This window comes from Terrapene carolina, unplaced genomic scaffold, assembly GCF_002925995.2.
Source record: "Terrapene carolina triunguis isolate 2854851 unplaced genomic scaffold, T_m_triunguis-2.0 Scaffold112, whole genome shotgun sequence".
Classification (NCBI taxonomy): Eukaryota; Metazoa; Chordata; order Testudines; family Emydidae; genus Terrapene; species Terrapene triunguis.
The window spans coordinates 10736319-10760138 of NW_020664463.1; the positions used below are offsets into that span (position 1 = coordinate 10736319).

The window sequence follows — 23820 nt, forward strand, 5'->3', positions numbered from 1 at the left end:
TACTGTGCGTAGCCCCAAGGACCTGGCTGCACTCTGATTTTGGGATTAACTCTCTGGAGATGAGAAACTGAGGAAACAATTCCTGACATTTCAGGAAATAAGCTTGTTAGTCCTATGCTCAGTCTACTACACAGTGTTGAGTCATTAAGTAGTAGGGTGACCAGATAGCAAGTGTGAAAAATCGGGACATCTTTTTTCCCGGAGGGGGTGGAGGGGTATAATTGCGTATCTAAAACAAAGCCCCTAATATCGGGACAGTCCCTTTAGTAGGGTGAGCAGACATCCCGATATTAAGTAGTGATAGGATTTTATCTCTAGTGTTGAATTTCTTTGCTTCTTAGTCCAGTTCATCATTAAAGTTTGAGTGATTTTCTTTTTTTAACGTCAACTGGGAGATTTCCATTTGGCTTCCAGCAGAATGAAAGAATCTACTTCCATTGGTACTGGCTTGTTTTGAAAATCAGCACTTCAGGAATTTTTCTCCTTGCCTGTTATCCTGCTTTTTCTTGGTATGGAGATAAAATAGATTTCATTTTATTTTTCATTATTTTATAACAGATTCATGTTTAGAAATGATCAATTCATATTAGTCACTATTCAGTCTTTCTGCTTTCCAGTCAGAGATGTCTGAAGTCCTTCACTAAACAAAAGATGAATGGTTTCATGTGTAACTAGAAATGGAAAAAATAATTACTGACAAAGGGCCCTGCTCCAATTTTTGGACTGCTTTCCTTTTTTTTTTTTTAAATCAGTTATATTGAAAGTTGCAGAAATGACAGCCCTGGATACCGTAGCTTTTTATCCACTGAGCATGTATAGCAAAAACAGAGGTATTGCAAGCTTCTCCACAATGGGAAAAAGATGCTGTTGTGGCTAAGGCACTAGACTGATAATCAGGAAAGCTAATCTGAATTCATTGCTTGGTCACAGATTTCCTTGTGGCATTGGGCAAGTCACTTACTCTCTCTTTATTTCAGATCCTCCTCTTTAAAATGGGTATGATAATGTTAGCTTACTTCATAGGGGTGTATGAGGATATATTGCAAACACAGAAATATAGGCGTTGCCATACCAGATGAGATCAATTGTCCATCTAGTCCAGTATCCTGAATCCAACAGTGGCCAGAGCCAGCTGCTTCAGAGGAAGGTACAGGAAACCCTGCAGAAGGTAGTTATGGAATAACCTACCCCCAGAAAACTCCCTTTCTAATGTACACCAGTTAGAGATTGGTTTATGCCCTGAAGCATGAAGGTTTAATCTCTTCCAATGATCTTGCTATTTTAATCCTTTCTCTTGTAATTCTAGATGTTCTTGTACACATATAAATTCCCAATTTCTCTTTGAATATTGCTGACCTCTTGGCCTCTGATATCTTGTGGCAATGAGTTCCACAGGCCAATCATGCATTGTGTAAAAAAGTATTTCCTTATTAGTTTTAAATGTGCTGCCTTTCAGTTTCATTTAATGTTCTGTTCTTGAATTTATAGTGAATTGTGATAGTGAATATAAGTGATTGACTGATCTACTTTCTCAATACAGTAAACTGTTTTGTATACCCCTATCATGTCCCCTTTTATAGATCTCCTTTTAAATGTAAACAGTCCCAGTCTTTTCAACTGGTTTCATGTGCACATTTTTCTATGTTTCCAATCATTCTCATCTCCCATCTCTAAACCTCATTTATTTCTATTTGCTAAACCCTGTTCAGGAAGGAAAGGAAGGAGTGAGAGCAGCAGAATAATAATAATAAAGAATTTTTTTAAAAGCGGACTTTAACAAACTCAGAGAACTGGTACCTAAGGTCTCATAGGAAGAAAATCTAAGGGGAAGAAAGAGTTCAGGAGAGCTGGCAGTTTTGGAAGGAGACAATATTACAGGCATAACTGCAAACTATTCCAGTGCAAAGGAAAGATAGGAAGAATAGTAAGAGGCAAATATGGCTCCATTAGGAGATCTTTAATGACCTGGAAATCAAAAGGGAATCCTAGAAAAAGTGAAACATGGAGTAATTGCAAAGGAGGAGTACAAAAATAATAGCACAAGCATGTAGGGACAAAAGCAGGAAGTCTAAGGCACAAAATGAGTTACGCCTAATAAGGGACATAAAAGGCAATAAGAAGAGGTTCTTTAAATATCTTTGGAGAAAGATGAAGGAACTTGTTGGTCCTCTACTTAACAGGGAAGGAAGAGCTAATAACTGATGACGTCAAGAAGGCTGAGGTGCTTTACACCCATTTTGTTTCAGTCTTCACTAAAAAGGTCAATGATGACCAGATACTCAGCACAATATTAACAAAAAAAGGAGAAGGAACGCAAACCAAAATAGGGGAAAGAACAGGTTGACGAATATTTAGATAAGTTAGATCTATTCAAGTAGGCAGGGCTGATGAAATTCATCCTGGGGATATTAAGGAACTAGCTGAAGCAATCTCGGAACTGTTAGCAATTATCTTTTAGAATCCATGGATGATGGGTGTGGTCCCAGAGAACCGGAGAAGGACAAACGTACTCCCTATCTTTAAAAGGGGGAACAGGGAGGACTCAGGGAATTATAGACCAGTCAGCTTAACTTCAATACCTGGAAAGATACTAGAATAAGTTATTAAACAATCAGTTTGTAAGCACCTAGAGGATAATAGGGTTATAAGGAATAACTGGCTAGGTGGTAGTACTGCTGAAAAGGATAGTGAATCAAAAATTGAATGAGTCAACATTGTGATGCAATTCCTAAATAGGCTAATATTATTCTGGGGTATGTTAAAAGGAGTGTCATATGTAAGACATGGGAGGTGATTGCTCCGCTTTACTTGGCACTGGTTAGGCCTCAGCTGGAGTACTGTGTCCAGTTCTGGGCACTACAATATAGGAAAGTTATGGACAAAGTGGACGGAGTCCAGAGGAGAGTAACAAAATGATTAAAGATTTAGAAAACCTGACCTAAGAGGAAAAGTTTAAAAACCAAGGCATGTTTAGTATTGAGAAAAGACGACTGAGGAGGGGCCTGGTAACATCTTGAAATACGTTAAGGGCTGTTCTAAAGAGGACTGTGATCAGTTGTCCTCTGTGTTCACTGAAGGTAGGACAAGAAATAATGGGCTTAATCTGCAGCAAAGGAGATTTAGGTTAGATATTAGGAAATACTTTTTAACTACAAGATTAGTTAAGCTCTGTAATAAGCTTCCAAGGGAAGCTGTGGAATCCCCATCACTGGAGGTTTTTAAAAACAGGTTGGACAAACAGCTGTTAGGAAGATCTGGGTTTACTTGGTTCTGCCTCAGCACAGATTTTTCTCAAGATCTCTTCCAGCCCTACATTTCTTGAACGTTTGTGAGGTAGTCATGTACTAAGATGATGCATGCCATAGAAAAGCCTATAAACAAACACTGCCCTATCAAAGTTTCTTATCTCTAAATGATGAATAGCTACTTTAGTCACCATGCCCATTCAAGATCGTTTTCTACCCTCTGGGTACAAGGTCAAGTGATAGCACAGTAAGAACATTTTGGATTTCCCATTAACAGTCATTGTGGGAACAACCAACCCCAGCAAAAGATGATGTGACAGGATCATGAAGGCACTTTGAGAACCGGGGAAGAGAATTGAAGATGGGAGTTCAGAGAAGAGCAACAAAAATGATTAGTGGACTGGAGGGACTTTTGAGGAAAGATTAAAAAGCTACACATAGGTTGGCTAAAAGACAACTAATCCAATAATAAGGGACATGAGACTACAAACATCTGAAGGGTATAAACTCCAGGCAATCATGGGTAATATTTAAAGTGGTTCATAGGGGTATAACTAGGAATAATAAGATGAAACTGAGGCCAGGTCTACACAATAAACTTACATCCGTATAACTACATCACTCAGGGGTGTGGAAAAATCCACACCCCTGAGTGACCGAGTTATACTGACCTAGTGTAGACAGCGCTATGTTGACAGGAAGGCTTCTCGCATCGACACAGCTACCACCTCTCGCAGAAGTAGAATAACTATACCGATGGGAGAAGCTCTCTCATCGGCATAGTAACATCTTCAATGAAGCACTACAGCAGTGCAGCTGTGCCGCTGTAGTAAGTGTAGACTGCCCTGAGAAAGGTAAAATTGAGACTGAATATCAGTCAGAATTTCCAAACAGTAAAATGTATTGGGCTATGGAATAGCTTCCCGGGGAAGTAATGGAAGCCCCAATTGCTTGGCACATTTACAATAAGCCTAGACAAAATACTAAAAAATGTCCTGTTGGGGAAAATCCTGCCTGGGTTCCTGGGGGATGGACATAATGGCCTGAAGCAGTCTTTTCCAGCTCTATCCTGTCTGATTCAGTCCTTGGCCTGTTGGCTGCAATTTTGCCAACAAGGATGTTAATTGTACATCATACGCTCATGTTCCTTGACCTGTACTTTTTGCCAGTATGGCTTGAGGCATGCATGAGCCAATCTTTTAATGTTCAAGATATGCAGTTGTATAATTGTATATAGGAGTGGAGCTGAGTGGATTAACTTTGAGCAATTTGTTTTCCTGATGAGTTTCTGTATGAAGATGGGCTAATACCTACTTGTTCATTTACAACAGAGAAATAGCAATTCTGCACAGGGGATCAATCTGAGTAACACTTCACTGTGATCCTTTTAAATATATATCATAAGCAAAGAGAAAACTAGAGCAATCTCTTGCTTGAATGGGACACAGAAATGCCTGTCAGTCAAGAAGGGAGATCATCATAGCGGAAATTTTAGCATATGTTGTTGCTTGTACGTTGTATTCAAGACACTACTCATTGAGGAATAGTATTCTGCAATGGTAGAAAGGACAAGTGTCACCCATACATCTTTGAAGACACTGGGTCTGATCCTACAACCCTTACTCATGTGAGTAGTCCCATTGATGTCATTGAGACCAGTGGTGTAACTAACAGTCGCAGAATCAGGCTCAATTGACTGCACATTCTTGATTAAGCTACTGCAGTAAAATTTGCAGTCCCCAAGTTCTTTCAGTGTACCAGACCGCCAGGAGTTGGGGGGTCATGCAATAAATTGGAATGTTTTTTTAATTGCTTACTAATTCTGGAGATGTGCATGTGTAACTGACCTGCAATGATCGCGGTTTTTATGTTCAGCTAGTAAGTGTAGATGAAGGTAGTAATGGTTCCTTCTAGTTAAGCAGTTAAATGAAAGCCACAAAGAAACACATTTCAGTCTCTCACTTCTTCTGATAGGAGAATACATATATATTGCTTGGTTTGCCCACTCCGGTACCCTTTTTGTGTATCCCTTACCCATTAGTACATCTGCTAAGCAATTTGAGATGTATCAGTATAAGAACACAAACCCTCAATTCTCACATAAATTACAGGTCAGATTTACGTAATGAATCACAGCCCTGTACAGTAAATTACATGTAAAACTAAGTTATGCCCCATTTAAGTGACAGAAGAATAGAATAGAACACTCAAACTGCACTGTTCCTCTTTCCAATGGTGGTTGAATAAAAGAACAAACAGTGATAAATAGTTAAGGGAGTAATGTGTTTGACCACTTTTTTAATGCCACTTTTCTCTGTTATTATGGGTAACAGAAATGCACACTTCAAAGAAAACTAAAGTGCCAGTGATAGCTAAGAAGGTCATTTATAGGAGGTTAAAATGGTTTAATTAGAGTTTATTTGAAGGTTACTATAGGAGTGCAGAAAGATGTTAAGGGGTTAACCTATAAGAGATTACATTGTAGTCAGTGTTCTGTTAAAGTTTGAATTAATTTTTCCCATGGGTTTTTCACATTCTAATTTTCAACTAAATGAGACATCTGTTTCAGAAAAGGAAAATTTGCTATGGTTGTCATAGCAACCATCATTCTGTAAGAAAATTATTCCAATGGTTTCTTTAGAACAGAAAGACAGAAATTCAGTATAGAAAGCAACATCCGATTGCTAGCACAAATTTTGAGAATCCAGGCATTTTTGTACGTAAGATGAGTTGACCTGTAAAACTTGTTCATGTGTTTTTAACACAAGCTTAATTGTGCAATAAACATATTTACTTGCAATATACTTTTCTCCCTACAGCCTTATATGTAGTCAGTCATTTTTCTGTCATAATAATAAAAGCACTGAATTTCAATAAGATATAGCTGTTTGCTATAAGAAGGCAAAACCTAAATCAAAGTACACTGTTAATCATGGGTACTTGGCTCCTAACATGAAGTACATTAATGGTATAGGTGTTTAATTGCCAAATACATTTTTTGCACCTTTCTTTTCTAGAACCAGCAGATTATTCTCCCTAAGTATATTAATATAAAATAGATAGTTATGTGAACTAGTTTATAAAAGAGTTATACTTTCACTGAGTAAACACTAAGAAAAGCGATCCAAAAAGGCATCAGATCTTAACTCTGTAACTTTGCTTCCACATTCTATGATGGATGGAAATATTAGACAAAGTTGTCTTTACATGATTTCCAGGTCAGACAGTTGTTCGTGTGTATATGGGTAGATTTTTTTTTCCTGCACAGAAACTTTGATGGCTGTTTTGTAATAACATTTCACAAGAAGAGACTTGAGGGATAAAATCCCTCTGCACATAAAAATGATTTTACTTTTGTGTGGTTTGGGCATTGAAGTGTATGAATTTATTTAATATAAAGAATACTGACATTATGCACTGAATCCTTTCAGATTTTAGCCAGAATATTCCAGACATTTCTGTCATTCCTGGGATTGTCATAAAAGACAGCATAATGGCAAATCACACAAGTTCTAACATTTCCTAGTCACAAAAGAACAGCTCCAGCATGCATAACTCACCAAACCCTAACTCAAGCAAATATGCAGTGCAGGCACAAAGCGAGAGAGGAAAGGGGGACAATATTCCTTGTCTAAATAAGCTGCAGAACATGCCTATTCAGAAAGAGAAACACACTTAAAAAAAGTATATAATGGGCCTAACAGAGGCAGGCAAACCACTAGGATTTTACATGTATATATATGTGATCCATAAGCCTATGGATTTCAGTGGAATCAACTAGACACTGTCAAGTTCTTTGACAGTTGAGATTCGTTCTTTTTTTTTTTTTTAATGCTCCAATGTATCTTTAAAATAATTATTTTTTCTATACTGATTTCTTACTTTTTCTCTTTGGCAAATATTGGTGTTTTTCTCTCCATTTGTTTCTCAGGGAGCACAGCAGCTGTGTTACATTTTGCTTCCTGTTTGTGCACCACAATCATTGATGATCTCTGTAGAGCATGGGAATAGAAGGCCTGATCTAGTGCCCACTGACTCCCACTAACTCCATTGGTATTGGTTAGGGCCTGGATGAGGAGGGGTGGGAGAAAAATGTCTCGGGAACATTTCAGGTCAGTTGGAAACGGAAGTGTTAATTGTCACATTTCCCCCTTTTTTCGTATTCGCTTTTTGCAAGTGAAGTTTTGTTCATAAGAATATTTGTGGAAAACTAATTTTGGGCCTGCGGCTAAACATTATTTGTTGACTAAATAAAATTTGTTGAGTGTGAGACCAGAATACCAGCCATCTTAGGATTTCTTTTGTGGCGCTAGTGAAGGAAGGCCATTGGCATTTGTGACTTGGGCTGCAGCCTTGTTTTTTTTTCAAAGAAACAGGCCAAAACTCTGTAAGAACTCTATGGTACTTATACAGTCTCTATTACTGTAACAGCTGAGCAGCTCACAATCCTTATTATATTTATCCTCACAACACTTCTGTGAGGTAGGGAACTTATCTTTATTATCTTCACCAAGTTCACACAGGAAATCTGTTCCAGAGCAGGGATTTAAACCTGGGATTCTAGTTAGTATCCGAACCACTGGAGCATCCTTCTTCTCTCTGGATAAATGAGACTGCCTTCATTTATAGAGGCAGTTGACTCCAGTCTTCTCACAGTTGGAGGAACTATGCAGGCTGGCGGCAAGGCAAGGGAGAGAGTGACTTAATATAAGACAGCCAAATCGGTATTTACCTGTAAATAAGGCTGCAGAGATCACTGCTAGCTTATTGCAGAATAAGCCAGTGAATAGATGCAGAGTTCCCATCCCAGCAGTGGGAAGGTGAGGAACCATGTACCTTAGAGCCACATGCTACTCTTCCTGGTGGGAGAGCACCCCATAAGGAAAAAGTCACTGAAAGGTAAAAGCTTATCAAAAAACTCTGATCTGAAACTCACTGTTCTATCCCTGATTCTCCCTTTGGTAGGTAGAGCTGCCCAGCCAACCCCTACCCTTGTCAGCATGTCTCCTAATGGAGCCTTGCTGCCATTAGTTTTCTTTCCTGCACTCACCCTCTTTGTCTCCCACCACAGGGACTGGAATGATCCAAGAGAGAGATATTGGTGGTCACAGCTGCAACAGTAGTAACTTCCAGTTAGGTTTTCACACAGAAGGCTAACAGTTAGCCAGGAGAACGGGCCATGCAGAATCATGATATGGACTCTTAGCTTGACACCACCCTCAACCAGTACTGCAGAGACCCAACACTTGGGCTCTAGAGAAATTGGGCCTCTAACCTATGGGAAGGAGGGGGAACTTCCCGCAGAAGCTCTGCTTGTTAGAGGGCTCTTCTACTACAGTTTGATTCCCCTTCTAGGATAGCCTGTGTTCCTTTATTTCTCTTAGTATGCAGTGTTTTTCAGTTATTTTCAGCGTACACATGTCTAACAGCATTCCGAAAGGAGATGTGAAAAATAGATGATCACGAAGATTGCAGACAACGTGTTAATTTCTGAAGTGGTAGTCAAGCATCAGTATCAGAAGAGGAAGAATAATAGCTTCATGAGCATTCTCTTTTGTCTTTGCCATACATGATGCAAAGAGTAGTTCAGAGAATTTGTTTAAAAGAAATCTCGCTTTTTCATTTGGATGCCGTGAGGGAGTGGAAAGCTTTCTTCCACAAAGTAAGATCTGAAGGAGAACTCTGGTTGATGTGTACATATTTATAAACACTAAGGCTGCAATTATCATAAACCTTATTAAATCACAGCAGCCCATTTGTTGTTCTCCATATATGGATATGCCCAGAACACCAGTCAGTCTGTCAAAAAAAAAAAAAAGGCAACCCAAAACTAGCCCCACATTTCATGACTTGTAGCATCATCAGCAAGTCATAATCTGCCACAGTGATATTACTATGAAATATAGCTTTTTAATCAACGGGATTGCATAAAAAAATGAATTATATTCTGACTGCCTTTATTATAATCCCACCACTTAATAATGAGCTATTCCATAAATAATGTGTTGAAAAAAACAACAACCCTAAAATAAATTCTCATCAGATACTAAATCTTGAATATGTAAAATTTTATTTTATAAACAATTAATGTGGTGGATGACAGAGGAAAATTGTACAGTATATATGAATTTAATAAACGTTTGTTCTGGTGTGATGCTTCCAGTGTTAACCAAACATAATATGGATTATGGCCCCAAGCCCGTAATTGGATCTGTATGTGTGCAGGGTTCTGCCCATGCCCATTCAATTGTAAGATCAGGGCCAAAGTGGAAAGAAGGCCATGCTATAATGTAATACGCACACACACTTCAGAGTGGTGGTCCAATAGATATAATGGAACTCCAGGTATAGCACTATGTAGGGTACTTCAACTCCTACAGTTGTTGCCTCTCAAACCAATTAGAAGAATGCAATAAATATTTTACAATAGACTGTATATTTAAGCGGATAAGCTTGTTGATTCCCGCACATTAAATAATGACGGTTGGATGCAGATATGGTGTCATTGTACGTAGGGGGAAGGAAACTAATGCTATTTGTGTCTCCAAATTCCTTAACAGAAGAGAATCAGTCTCCATTTTTTAATTAGATGACCAATGCATATGAGTAGCATTGAAGACATTCTCCTCCTCTTTTGGCAGGCAACCTTGGTTTTATGGCTGGGGCTTTAATCTTCCACGAGGCCAAGCACTATTAGAGAAATGGAACCTTATTCCAGATGGAATAGATATTCTTATAACACATGGACCACCTCTTGGTAAGAAAACATTAACACTTTTAGTTACATATTTCAAATAATGATATAGTAACTGTGTGCTCTTTTCAGACACGGGGTGAAATCCTGGCCCCAGGGAAGTCAAAAGCAAAGCTCCTCCGGATTGAATTGGGGCCAGGATTTCATCCCAAGGTTTCTAATCGCTATTACCTAAATTCAGCGGGGGATGTGAAATATTTTGCCTTAATGTACATTATAAAGAAACAATGGCCCTGATTCACTGATGCATCTAGCATTCCAGTTTCATGCCAATGTGACTCCACTGAAATCAATAGAGCTACACCAGTGTCAAAACTGGGGTGACACAATGATGAATCAGGCCTAATATACTTACATAAGTTAGAGGTCTGATCCTGCGTTCCTTGCCCACTCAAAGCTTCCATTGAAATAACTGAGGAGAGTTGATTGGACAAGGAATGGAGGCTCAGGCCCTAAGTTCTTACATATAGCTTCCCCACCACCTTTTTATGGTAGCATTCCCCTCCATCCAATATCCAGTATTTATTTCTCCCTTCTTTCCTCATGAGTTGCCACCTCTGCTTCCTTCTCATGAACCCAAATGGCCACACTTATGGTGCCCATTCTTTAGAGAGGACCTGCTGACATGTGTAGGCCAACAAGAACCATTTTACGTTTTCATTTTACAAATATTAATGTGAGATAAAATATATCTTTATACAAGTAGAGGGCTTATTATGTTTCCTGATAATAGTTATCTGACCTTGATTATGGAAATAAAGTATTAACATAAATCTTTTTGGCCCTGATTCAGAAAGGCATTTAAACACATGCTTAACTGTAAACACATGCTCAAAACTCAGATTTAATCATGATAAAGTGAAATTCATGCTTAAGTGCTCTGCTGAATTTGACTTTTAAACTTAAGACTCCTTTCAGTCCACAATTTCACTAAGTGCTAAAATCCTCCCTCTCACCACTTTTTCCCCTTCTCTTTCAAAATTTTCATGTAGAGTATATAAAGTGTTTTGTTTTGTTTTTCACTAGAACAAAATGATTTTGCTTTAAGTGTTTCACTGAAGCTTTGGAGATAAGGGTTTCTTCTTTGTAAACCTTTGTTCTCCCAATAAGACTGTGTGTTTAATCCGTTGCATAACTCACTTCCAGTCATCAGATTTATTCCGTATATGGACTTGGAACTTAAAAACTGGTAACAGCCATTCATCCCTCAGTGCTTGCAGGTCTGGAGCTGTTAGCCCTAAACATTTAGCATAGCAGATAATCCCAAATCCCAAATGGTAGCCTAATGGTTAGTATTGGATTTTTGGTGGACCCATTTATAAGTCCAAATAAAACAACTTAAAACATTTGAAATACTTTGACTTTTATTCTTAAACCCCCAAACTTCCATCTGATTAGTCATGAAAAAACCCTATCCTTTGTCAATTCCAAAGAATGTCCACATATCCAGTGTTTGTAATTCACTTATCAACTAGTCTGAGAATTTATCCTATTTTGTTTTTTATCTTCAACCATCCTCCATGGCTTTTCTGAGAAATGTTGCATATTTCTTTGCTTTATTTTCCTGGTGTCTTGTCTATATTAATGTATCTATGGACAACTCATGTTCCGCGCTGAATGGTCTGCAACCCTTTAATGAGTTGGATCAAAATATTGCTCCACCTAACATGTTATTTACTTTTCTGCAGCAGCCACTCTGTGGCACTCCAAAGGAAAGTGACAACCTCCTCACCGTATTGCACCCAGCTATGTATTAGGCTGTGCATGGATGGGTTGGAAACAGAATTCCTTTCTGACCTTCACAGGCAATTATTTTAACCTGGAAGTTGATTACTATTATCCTGGTCTTAGACTGCATAACTACAAATGTTATTAATGAACATAAAAGTATCCAATGCTCTTGCAAATTCAGCCACACAATTTAGATAACTTCCTATCACAGTATGACTATAATGCTGCAAAAAGGAGCATTTCCTTTTATGGATTTTAAATGTATTTCCCTTTAACTTACAGATTTTGTTAGGTCGCTGTCAGGTTTGCATGGAGTATCGACAAGTGCTGCTACTGCCATGCCTGCAGTGCCAGCAGTGATTCTCACGGTTACATGAGGTTTAGAGGTTTCAGAGTGGTAGCGTGTTAGTCTGAATCAGCAAAAAGAACAAGGAGTACTTGTGGCACCTTAGAGCCTAACAAATTTATTTGGGCATAAGCTTTCGTGGGCTAAAACCCACTTCATCAGATGCATGGAGTAGAAAATACAGTAGGAAGATATATATATACACAGAGAACATGAAAAAATGGGTGTTGCCATACCAACTCCAACGAGACTAATCAATTAAGGTGGGCTATTATCAGCAGAAGAAAAAAAAACGTTTGTAGTGATAATCAGGATGGCCCATTTAAAACAGTAGGGGAAAAATTAGCCTGGGGAAATAGTTTTTACTTTGTGTAATGACCCATCCACTCCCAGTCTTTATTCAAGCCTAATTTAATGGTGTCCAGTTTGCATATTAAGTCCAGTTCTGCAGTTTCTCGGTGGAGTCTGTTTTTGAAGTTTTTTGGTTGAAGAATTGTGACTTTTAGGTCTGTAATTGAGTGACCAGGGAGGTTGAAGTGTTCTCCGACTGGTTTTTGAATGTTATAATTCTTGATGTCTGATTTGTGTCCATTTATTCTTTTGCGTAGAGACTGTCCGGTTTGGCCAACGTACATGGCAGAGGGGCATTGCTGGCACATGATGGCATATATCACATTGGCAGGTGAACGAGCCTCTGATGGTGTGGCTGATGTGGTTATCACGACAAAAGTTTTTTCTCCTGCTGATAATAGCCCACCTTAATTGATTAGTCTCATTAGAGTTGGTATAGCAACACCCATTTTTTCATGTTCTCTGTGTATATATATCTTCCTACTGTATTTTCCACTGCATGCATCTGATGAAGTGGGTTTTAGCCCATGAAAGCTTATGCCCAAATAAATTTGTTAGTCTCTAAGGTGCCACAAATACTCCTCGTTCTTTTTATTAGGTTTAGAGACTCCCGTAATAGGTGGTTCCTGTCTGTTTAATGACTCAGAGGACAACTACCCTCTTCTGTATGTGGTCCAAGAGAGGGTGCTGCAATGTGGCCTCTCAGGTTGAGTCCTGTTACTGATTATATCCCCTTTTGAGCTGGTGCCTCATGAAATCATGTCCTCCTTTCTTCTCCCCTTTTCTTTTTCCCTTAAGTGTATGTCTTAATTCTGCCCACCATCCACTTTTCTCTTCTCCCTATTCATCCCCTTCCTGTAGGGGAACAAATACCCTCTTGATCAACTGATGTTACAGAACTACAGAGATAAATTGGTGAGATTTTAAAAGTGCCAAAGGGATTCAGGAGCACAAGTTTCATTGACTTTGAACAGAATTGTGCTTCTGTGTCACTTAGGCACTTCTGAAAATCCTACTCAGAGTCACTATTCTTCATTATTTGCATTGTGGTAGTGCCTAGATGCCACAATCAGGATATGTGCTCCCCTTGTACCAGGCACTGTACACACATATTGGGAAGACAGTTCCCCAAGAGTTTACAATTATCTGCAGTCATTGTACTCAGCCACCTGTTAATGAGGATATACCATATATTACTGGGTCATAATATATAGCAGTGTGAGAGACACTTACCTTTGATTAGGTCATATTGGAAATACAATAAAAATACTACAGCAAAAATAAGTTTCTTTTGAATATGTATTAATTTCATTTTTTTAAAAAGTCAGTTTCCTACCGTATAAAGAATTAAGTTAAGGATTCTTTGGCTTCTCATCAAGCATTCTTTCCTTTTCTTCCTTTCTTTCTTTTTTTTTTTTAATTGATTTCATTTCACCTTTAAGTCTTTATCTGTAGCTGTCTGCGTGATTGTCTGTGACAAAGATTTATACTTTCCTGACAGTTGCAGAAACCTGTTTCAAATAACCAAACATAAAAAAATCCCTAAAATGAACTCTAATTGTTAGCTAGGTGTAATCAATTATTCTTAGTTTGTGTAGTCAGGTGTATATAATAAGCAGCAAACATATGGGAAGGATTCAGAAGGGTGATAATGCATGTAAACAAAAACATGTTCAACATAAATAATGCTTAATTTAATGGAGAAGTTAATTTCATGAATTTTTGTTTGTAAAGTTTTTGAAGTGGAAATACCTTTGCCTTCATGTTCACCACAGACGTTTTGACAATTAACTGTTTCAAACCATTGAAATAACAAAAACCTGGGTTATAATCTGCTTGGTATGAAAAAGAGATTGAACTGGATTCTGAAAGATACAATTTCTCAGCTCATTTTGACGTGTTAAGGAACTGCTATTATTTCCTGGAATAAATTTTAAACTGACAGAGGACAAAAGTGACTAGCAGAGTCAAATATCAGAGTTTAATGAGGATCATCGGTGTCTGTAATTAAGTTGCATGTAACTGGATTTTCTGTGAAGATATATACACCAAAAGACCTGGGATAACATTTTCAAAAATACCCTTTCTTAAACAGGACTTGGGCACTTAGAAGCCTAGATTCCATTGACTTTCAAGGAGAGATTTCTGAGTGCCTTAGTCACTCTTAAAAATGGGACTTTTGAACCTGTCATTTACTCATTTTAGAAAATTTTACCCTTAGTCACAAAACCCTAAAATATACCAAGACCAACTTTTAAAAATAGGCACCGAAATGCAAACATGTGGGTGTCCGAATCTGCCATTAGGCTGGTATATATCCATTTTGCATGCAGTGCGCTCTTCCAACTGAGTGCTCCATTTCTGGTCTCATTGAAATAAATGGCTTAACTCCTTGTTAGCCATGTTGGAGCAGGCCCCCGTACCATAATTTGAAAACTGCATCCAGTACATGTATGTCTCTGGCTCATCCTTATTCTCTCAGCCCTTTATATATGCAATATATCACAACACCCTTGAAATGTACCTATGGAAATGTGCAATAGGCACATAATGCAAACGGAAGGAAAAATAAATCTAAAGAATAGTACAAAATTGTGTATGTTTTAGGTACCCCAAATTGAAGGCAACATCTTATGATAGTGGCAGAGATGTGGCAACACAAAACAATTAGATCATTCCAAACCAACAGAAATTAACTAAATTATTCCAATGTGCACTGCAGAATAGCATTTCCCTGCACAACTCTGGACTCTTTGCTCTTCCATCTTTCACACAGGTATACAGGAGATGATGTTTTCACACTTCAAGTGTCACATCCTGGCAGGGCCGACGAGAGGGGGGAGAAGCCGCTACAAATTACTGGGGCCCGGCGGTCCGGAAGGGGACCTGGGGCCCTGCCCCGCCCCCCCTCGTTGGCCCTGTTTAGCCAGTCCGCCCTTGCTGGGGGGGGGCCCGAAAAAATTTTTTCACCGGGGCCCAAACCCGCTCTTGGCGGCCCTGCATCCTGGTTAGGTTACACTATCGCTTTGAAGAAAGTACCATGATTTAGTGAACAATTAGCATCCCTTCTGAAATGACGTTCGTTTATAAATACAATTTGATGTCCAGACTGGGCATTTAGGTTTCATTGTAAAATAACCTTAACAAAAACCCTGCATCCCATACAGGTAAATACAACAGTCACACATGCATGCCTCTGCAAAGGGGCCAGCACAGACCTTGGGAGGAGGTACAATGATCCTGGCAGTTGCATGAGATTTCCCAAAAGCAACAAGGTGAGGGCTGGATTCTGGCCCCACTATCCTTTTGTGTTTGCCAGTTGAGCTCAGCTGCTGAATACTGGACTTTCTGCCCTGGCATGTGCTCCCACAGGCTCTTCAGGAATTCAGACCAACTCAGCCACAACGCCTCCAGGGATTCCTGCTGCAGGGGGGGTCTCTGCTCATTCCCCCACCTAATATGGGCCCATGTTCAGATCTGCCATATAGTCTTGGATATTTAAAAATATGATAATTGTAATCAAATTTCCAGCCTCCAGTCCAACCAAGACCATCATCTGGAGCCAGATCCTTGTCCCATCAGGTCAATGGAAAGTCCCAATGACTTAACTGGGAGTTAGATCAGTCTCCTGTTGGTACAGATGTGGATACAGTTTTTAGTATCATTTTAACACTTTGGTGCCATTAATAAAAGAGTATTTTTAGTGCTCTCTGTTCAGATTTGCTGTTATTTCTGCTTTCTGAAGTAGCTGATAGGGCTGGTAAAGAAAACTGTAATTTTTTTTTAATGGAAAAATTGGGTTTGCAACTAAATGTAACTTTAACAAAGTGCCTGCTTTCCTTGAAAATTTTTGAATTTTTCATACAGGCAAAAACAAAACAAAAAAAATGGAAACCAAAACCATTTTTGTTTTTTTAATTAAAAAGTCAACATTTTCTAGGGGGAAAGAAAAATATTTTTACAAGCAGATGTAGTAGGCAATCATTTTAATGTATGAAAATGGAAATATCTAACCCTCAATGCCAGTATGTTTTGGTTTAATAATTAGCAACACCAAAGACGTTACATAAGTTAAAATCAAAATATTCAGTGCTTAAAATTAGACCCTGACTCTAGATTTAAAAGCCAAAATGTGGGTTTAGAGGCCTAGCTTTAGGCACTAGTTTTGAACATTTTGCTCTAAGCTTCTTAAAATGTAGCAGGGATGGATAAAACTTAGAGTGTTTGCCTTAAATAGAGCAAATATGGTTTAATTGGTTTTAATTTAAAATCTCTTGCAACGATCTTTCCTTTAAAAAGGAAATATTGGCAAGAATAACTAATCCCATCCCTTTGGATCAACTGTTTTTTCATTCCTCAAATATTTTTCATTCCCCCTCCACTGAGCAATAAAGATGTTCATTTTAATAGATTATTCTGTGGCCACTTACTAGAAACTAAGAGAGATGTTAAAATCCAGGAATGATTTTGCATCTTCCAGGTATAAAGTTTCACAGATAACGTGACTCCTTTCTCTCTCCTTTTAAATCTATGTTTATTAATCTTTCTTCTTCTTCAAAGGTTTTCTAGACTGGGTTCCTAAGAAAATGCAGAGGGTAGGATGTGTTGAGCTGCTGAACACAGTCCAGAGACGAATACAGCCACGACTTCATGTTTTTGGACATATCCATGAAGGTCAGCAAGCTTGTCTCTCTCTGATTTTTAAAACCAACTGCACCCAAGTCACTGCACAGTATGGCCAACATTTTCAAACTTGAGTTGCTAAAGATAGGCACCTAAATTAACGGACACTTCTGAAAGTCAGGCCACTTGTTTAGGTGAATAAGATGCATATGAGTGTCTAACATTCAAGTATGAATATTTGGGCCTTGGCATCTCTGTTTCAGTTTCCATATCTGTGAAACGGGGATTATACCTACAGTTCCATATGAACTACTGATCCAGTTGGTTCAAAACAAGGGTAGAGGTCTACTAGGTGACTACAAGTTAGGATAGCGGGATTCTATTTGTGGCTCCTTACTGAATCACTGTGTGACTTTGGGGAAATCATGTAATCTCTCGGCATCTCACTTTCTCTCTGTAAAATCCTTAGGGATTTCTAAGGTTTAATTACTGAGATCCTGGGTTAGAAGGGTCTAAATAAATACAAAGCTAAAATGAGGCTCCATAAAACTCTAGAGGTTCCTCCCACTCTTCATCCTAATACATGGTACATGCACAAATTATCTCTTCATCAGCGAGTTCAGGATTCTCCAGCAACCTGAGACACTATCGTTTCTTCAGTGTTTGTGTGAGTGTGTGTGTCAGAGCACTAGGGAGTCATCACTGGCTCTGTGGGGGTAAGATTTTTTTTTAACAGGTTAAATGTTCAGTGTACAGACCCACCAAGGGTGTTCTCTCAACCATTTGGCATTCAATTGGGAAAATGAACTCCCTTCTTATAAATCATTAACTGGGATCAGTCTTGCTCCCATTGAAGTCAATGGTAGTAGGATCATATTAACAATCAAAGAAAAGGGGAAAGAATACATCTTATGGTGTTTACTCATATCTTGCAAGGTGTACAGCCTGGAGTACAATCACTGCCTATTCCTTGCGATGATAAGGCTGTCACTAGGTGATTTCTAAAGTGCTGTCAAATGTACAAAGTAAACAAATTGAATGCACAGAGAGAATGACTCTTCTCTAGATCACTTTCAGGTACAACAGTCTTAGAGGTTACTTATAAGACAGTGTGTGAACAATTTTCAGACAAAACCCATTTTAAAATTGACATTATCCCTTTAGTTTATTATAGGCCAAGTAAGTTTAAACTTGGTGTAAGTGACCTGTTGTAAGCTCCTGTGAGGTAAATAGAGTTGCATCTGCTTACCCCATGTCTGAATTTGGCTCACCAAAGAAAAAACTGTTGACTCTCAAAGAATGGTAACTTATTTCAGTTACCATTTCAGTCGCAGTACGTAGCAGAGTTAAGAGACAGGGAGTTCTTGTAAACTATCATAATTCAGAGAAAACAAATGGGAAACTGCCAAGCCTGTTTTGCTGTGGGATGGTAAAACTCCTCAGAGAAGAATTCCCAAGTAAGTTCTCATAGACAGCCTCTGCAAATGAATGTGCTCTTTGCAAAGTGAGTGCATGGTATGAACAGATGATATCCTCCCCTGACTAAACACAGCTACATCTACAGCCGTCATCTGCTAAATATCCAGGAGGAATAAAGAACTGACTGTTTCCTCCCCATTTCCTCCTCTGAACTGCTGCTACTGCCAAAAATGCCCCACCTGTCACCATGACAGGCAGCCTACAGTAATGTCATCTAAAATCCTATTTCCCATGCTCCTGCCAGGGCTCAGGTGGGGTCGTGATACAGGAGTCTCCATGATAGGAATGAAAAGTGCAATATTATAAATCATGCACAAAAATTAACATTTTAGTATCTGGGTACCATGGTGATTGGGTGTTTTAAGAACTTGGAGAGGGAGAGAGAACATTCTGAAGCTTCCCCTAGCAATGTTAACTGCAATTCACGTTTATGTTCTGTGGTTCATGTTTCACAACCAACGATTGTTCTGTGTCAAACCACAAATGATTGGGAGAAATCTCCATGACAGGAACCTGACAGAGTTTTCATCCTTGCTGAAGTACTCTTCTTGTATGGTTTTCCATGAGCAGACCGCAGTTGGACCCACAGTTTGTAGCATTGAGTTTGTTGACTTTTTAAAGAAAATAAAAGAATCTGCTGTTATTTCATGGAGTTTGTGACCCAAGAGAGTGTACATAGGCTGGACTCAATCCCCACTGACGTCTATGAGGGTATGTCTACACTGCAGCGGGGGGCAAGCCTCCCAGCCCAAGTAGACAGCTTGGCTTGAGCTAGCACACTAAAAATAGCAGTGTGGATGGTGTGGCTCCAGTGGACACTCAACCAGTCAAGCGAGCTCAGACTCAGGGGGTCAGGTCACCACTGCCTGAGCTGCCACAGCCACACTGCTGTGTTTGGTGCACTCACTTAAGCCCCACTAGTGCAACTGTTTATTCGGCTCACTCCCAACTGCAGTGTAGACATGACATGGGAGTGTTGCCATTGACTTCAATGGGAGCTCAGTCAGGCACTTACGTAATTACATATACATGCCTAGAACTTCTCTAGTATGTTTAAGTGTACAACAACACACATTGGATCCAATCAAGTTCCCACTGAAGGGATTTGGAGTGTCACCATTATCTTCAGTGGCAGTAGGATAGAGCCCATTAAAGACAGTTTCTAGTGAGCACATAGTTTTCAGATATTCAAACCTTGACATCAAACCGAGTTTTTTCATGCTAAGCCATGGCATACCTATATCCATGCCAAGTTGCGGATTTCATGCTTCTGCTGGTTTTGCTGAAGCCCAGTTGATTTTTTTTTCTTTTCGTAAGTGATTAGAATTCTTTTATAATGGAAAAAATATGTTCATTTTTCCATAAGTCCAAAAATGTTTCACTCAACATTTCTTTAAAAAAAACAAAAAATTATCTTTGAGCAGAAACCAAGCCTAGGAAATATCAGCCCCAAAAGGTGACGGTTTCGACAAGTTCTGAATGTGAGATTTCCAACAAATAAGAGATTTGAGTGTGTTAAAGCCTGAAGTACAGCCTAGCTCCCACCCTCTTCTAAAACGGGAGAGAGAATATTTTTTAAAACTGATTTTCAAAGAGAAATATTAAAGTTACTAAACTTTTTTGTGAAGACTTCACATTTCAGTGGCTACAATATCACGCTACGTGTACACGCTGGAGAGTTCTCTTTGGCTTTCTTTTACAATCTAAAAGGATGCACAAATTCTTCTGTTACACAGGTATTATTACTACTCTCATGGAAGCTTCACTAGTATGACAGAGAGCAGAATATGGCCCTGTTAAATCCTTGAGCGTTTGGATGTAGCACTATTCAATGACACTTCCATTTGTGGCAATATATGAGTGAATAATAGTAGTAACTAGAACTTGTTTTCTTTGTAGGCTATGGGGTAATGGCTGATGGAACTACTACCTATGTGAATGCGTCAGTGTGCACTGTGAACTACCAGCCTCTCAATCCACCTATAGTTATTGACTTACCTACTCCAAGGAACACATGATTGTTATAGGAATTTAATGATGTACCCATCACACAAGCAATTTTCTATTGCTGGCTAAGAAACATGATGATGAACTGTTCAATGAAGAAGCGAAGACCCTTTTTTTTTTTTCTTTTAATTCTTCACAACCAAATTTGAGTGATGAAAATGAATGGGAAGCAAAGACATTTTAGTGCCAATATCTGCCAGAAGCCGATTAAGGACTTTAAAATTTCAGCATTAAAATACTTGTGAATACACAAAAGTGAATGCATTCCACGTATATATCGAGCAGGGAACTGGGTTTTTTTTTGTATCTACCATATATTGAACTTATTAAAAGTATAAAGTCTTTTCAAAGGTGTGTTTCTTAAAGAATGTTTACAGTTTAAACGTGAATGTTTAGACTAGGGTGTAACCATTTAAAATATTTTCCAATGAGTATTTGGTAAAATCAAATCATGTTGATATTTTTGCTGAATAATATGGCAAATATGAAAAGAGTACAGGAATACACAAGTACTGTATTGAACCAGTTAAAAGAAGCCAGTTATTATTGCAAATCCTTCTGAAGTTTGTGCCCTTGCATGCTTTCAAAGCCAGTGCAGGAGAAGGTCCTAATCGCTGTTCTGTAATGCAGTCGCAACACATCTGGCATTACAGATGGAAGAGGAAATGGTGCATACTGCCAGTGAGTGGTAAACAGCTGAATGTTCTAGAAGGAAGATGGTGTTAAATGCAGTACAAACTCAGGCATTTGTAAGCTCTGAAAAATGTCATTTCCCTTTTTTTCTTTAAAGAGTTCCATGTGGTTTAACATGAGAGCTGATCTGTGATTGGATTTAACATAAAATAGAAAAGCTGTGATGTTCAGTAGTGGTTTTAAAAGGTAGCCTAGCGGGACTGTTTGGTTTAAAGAACTGGTAAAGGGCTGGGCAGCCTCTCATAAGGCCACTGCTTTGAATCTGGCCCAGGTTGGGAATGATTAAAAGTCTGAGCTAATTCATCCCTGGGTTAACGCCCCTGACTTTGATGGAGTTACCCCAAGGATGGCCCTTTACCTTCTAATAGCTGTTCAGCAGCATGGGTGAAATGAATGGCGAGCTCACTGCAATTCGTCCAGCACAGGTGTCCACATCACAAGCCCCATCATTTGCCTCCTTGTGAACAGTGGTAGTAGAGACCAAGAACTAAATGAACCCAGGCGACTGAAATCTTTTTTAACCCCTAGATACAGCCCATCCAGATGTGAGAACTAGCACTGCTCATGCTCTGTGTCTATGGATTCACAGAGGAGTTGAGTTGGCAGAGTTTTCATTCCAGCACTTTACACTAGCCCAAACATTCACTTTAAAAAGCAAACCATGAAAGGGGCCTCTGTCCTGACCTTACCCAATTTCTCCAACTTCAAAGAAAGCAAAAGGAGACCTCTTGCCTTAACTGCGATTATCTGGGTATGATACTTTGGATATGGATTTTCAGAATTGTGGTACTAACAGGCTCTATGTGTTAAATAACCTTCACACACGTTAGGCAAACCTCATGGGTGAGGCATTCAGACACCGATGCTGGAGAAAAAAAACATGCATGTACCCAGCCCACATTTGCACACACAGATTATGTAATTGTGCATGTTAGTGCCCTTTTGCACACACACTCACTCAATGTGAAGACATAGAATCATAGATTATTAGGGTTGGAAGGGACCTCAGGAGATCATCTAGTCCAACCCCCTGCTCAAAGCAGGATCAATCCCCAACTAAATCCCCAAATGGCCCCCTCAAGGATTGAACTCACAACCCTGGGTTTAGCAGACCAATGCTCAAACCACTGAGCTATCCCTCCCCCCTCATAAATGTGAGCTTTGCATGTAGCAGCTGTATGTACATTATTCACATGCACAACTAGGGCCACTATTTCTGAAAGCTTGAGCCTCAAAGTCAAATCTGGGAGGGACACTAGGTTCATTTCCAATGCTTCATATGTGCAAAAACTCTTCCCCCACCTGGTGCTGGGAAGCAATTAAGTTTGAGCCTAGTAACTTTATCCAAACTGGTATGCCCAAAAACATGACATGCCACAAAGCTCTCATTTCTTGTAAGCTGTTCAGTGAATTAGGACCTAACATGGTTTGCTGCTCCTTGCTGAAACTAAAAAGCAAACAGTGGGTCCCATCCTGTAACCCTTTCTTATGTGAATGGTTTATATGCACATGAGTGGTCTGCAGTAGATTTACATGGGACTATTTTTGCAAGAACTGTTTGTGTAAGGGTTATAGGATCAGCCCACATCAGCAGGGCTGGAAGTTAATAGCCTATTACTGATTTCGACCATCAATGGAAAGAAAAATGATAGTGTGTCGTTAGACTAAAAGTGTCTTAACCAGTCACAATTCAAGTGTTTTATGAAACAAGTGTGGCAGGAAACTGGCTGTATGTTAAAGAAGTCTGAAATGTTTACATTCACTCTCAGCACTTGTTACTAAAATGTTAAGGGGGGGAGCTTTTATTAGCTGCAACAATATTTCTATGTCAACCATAAAACATGCTCTTAACAAAAAAAATTTCCTAAGGTATCTTCAAAATACTATGTATTTTATGTGAAAAAATTATTTGAAAGCAGCTGTTACTTTAAAGGTTATCATTAAAAGACTTGCGGCATGAAAGCTTAAAGGTTATTTAATCATTTTGGCATAACTTGATGTTGTAATTTTTTTGTCAAGCATGTTAGACAAATAAAATCTTAAAAAAAAAAAAAGTTCTGTTTACATCTATCAGACATTCCATTTGGCATGGTAGTAAAATATTTACTGTAAAATACAGCACATCTGCCCTTTATTTTAGGTGCCAAAGCACGCCGTACTGTGGATCAGTTACCATACAAACCTAAAATCTACTAGTGAGAGATCAGCTGGACTTGAAGGTGTTAAGCCTTGTGCATGATTGTATACCAAACAATCTTGCAAGATCTGTCATTGCAAGGATGTCTATGCATGCTGGCTTAGCAAAAGATGCACTCTTTAATGCCTCCACCACTTTAATAGAGACTTCTTTGCCTTAGGGCAAAAAATAAAGAATGAGTTGAAACCGATGGTTGCAACAAGAGAAAAATAACTGTTTCTTGTAATTAAAGATCCCCATGGATGGAACATATGAAATCCTTCTATTACACAATATGGTGTTTTAGGAAAAGCTAATGTGGCTAATTTAGCAAAAATAGCTTTGGAAACTTTTGATTGTGGGGTCCATAACTAGGATGCGGGTAAAACCCTTTGAGGAATGTATGAGTGTTGGA

At 38.9% G+C, this 23820-nt stretch overlaps 1 protein-coding gene across 2 annotated transcripts in view; it reads left to right on the forward strand.

The window, feature by feature from the left end:
* The window catches only part of MPPED1 (metallophosphoesterase domain containing 1), a 74058-nt gene extending 51816 nt beyond the window's left edge, over window positions 1-22242 (forward strand). For both annotated transcript variants that reach the window (XM_024213904.1, XM_024213894.2), the window contains exons 5-7: window positions 9887-10002; window positions 16988-17101; window positions 20429-22242. In XM_024213904.1, the coding sequence (XP_024069672.1) occupies window positions 9887-10002; window positions 16988-17101; window positions 20429-20547 (349 nt within the window). In that variant the 3' untranslated portion in view covers window positions 20548-22242. The remainder of the gene's footprint in view (window positions 1-9886; window positions 10003-16987; window positions 17102-20428) is intronic.
* Window positions 22243-23820: the final 1578 nt, after the last annotated feature.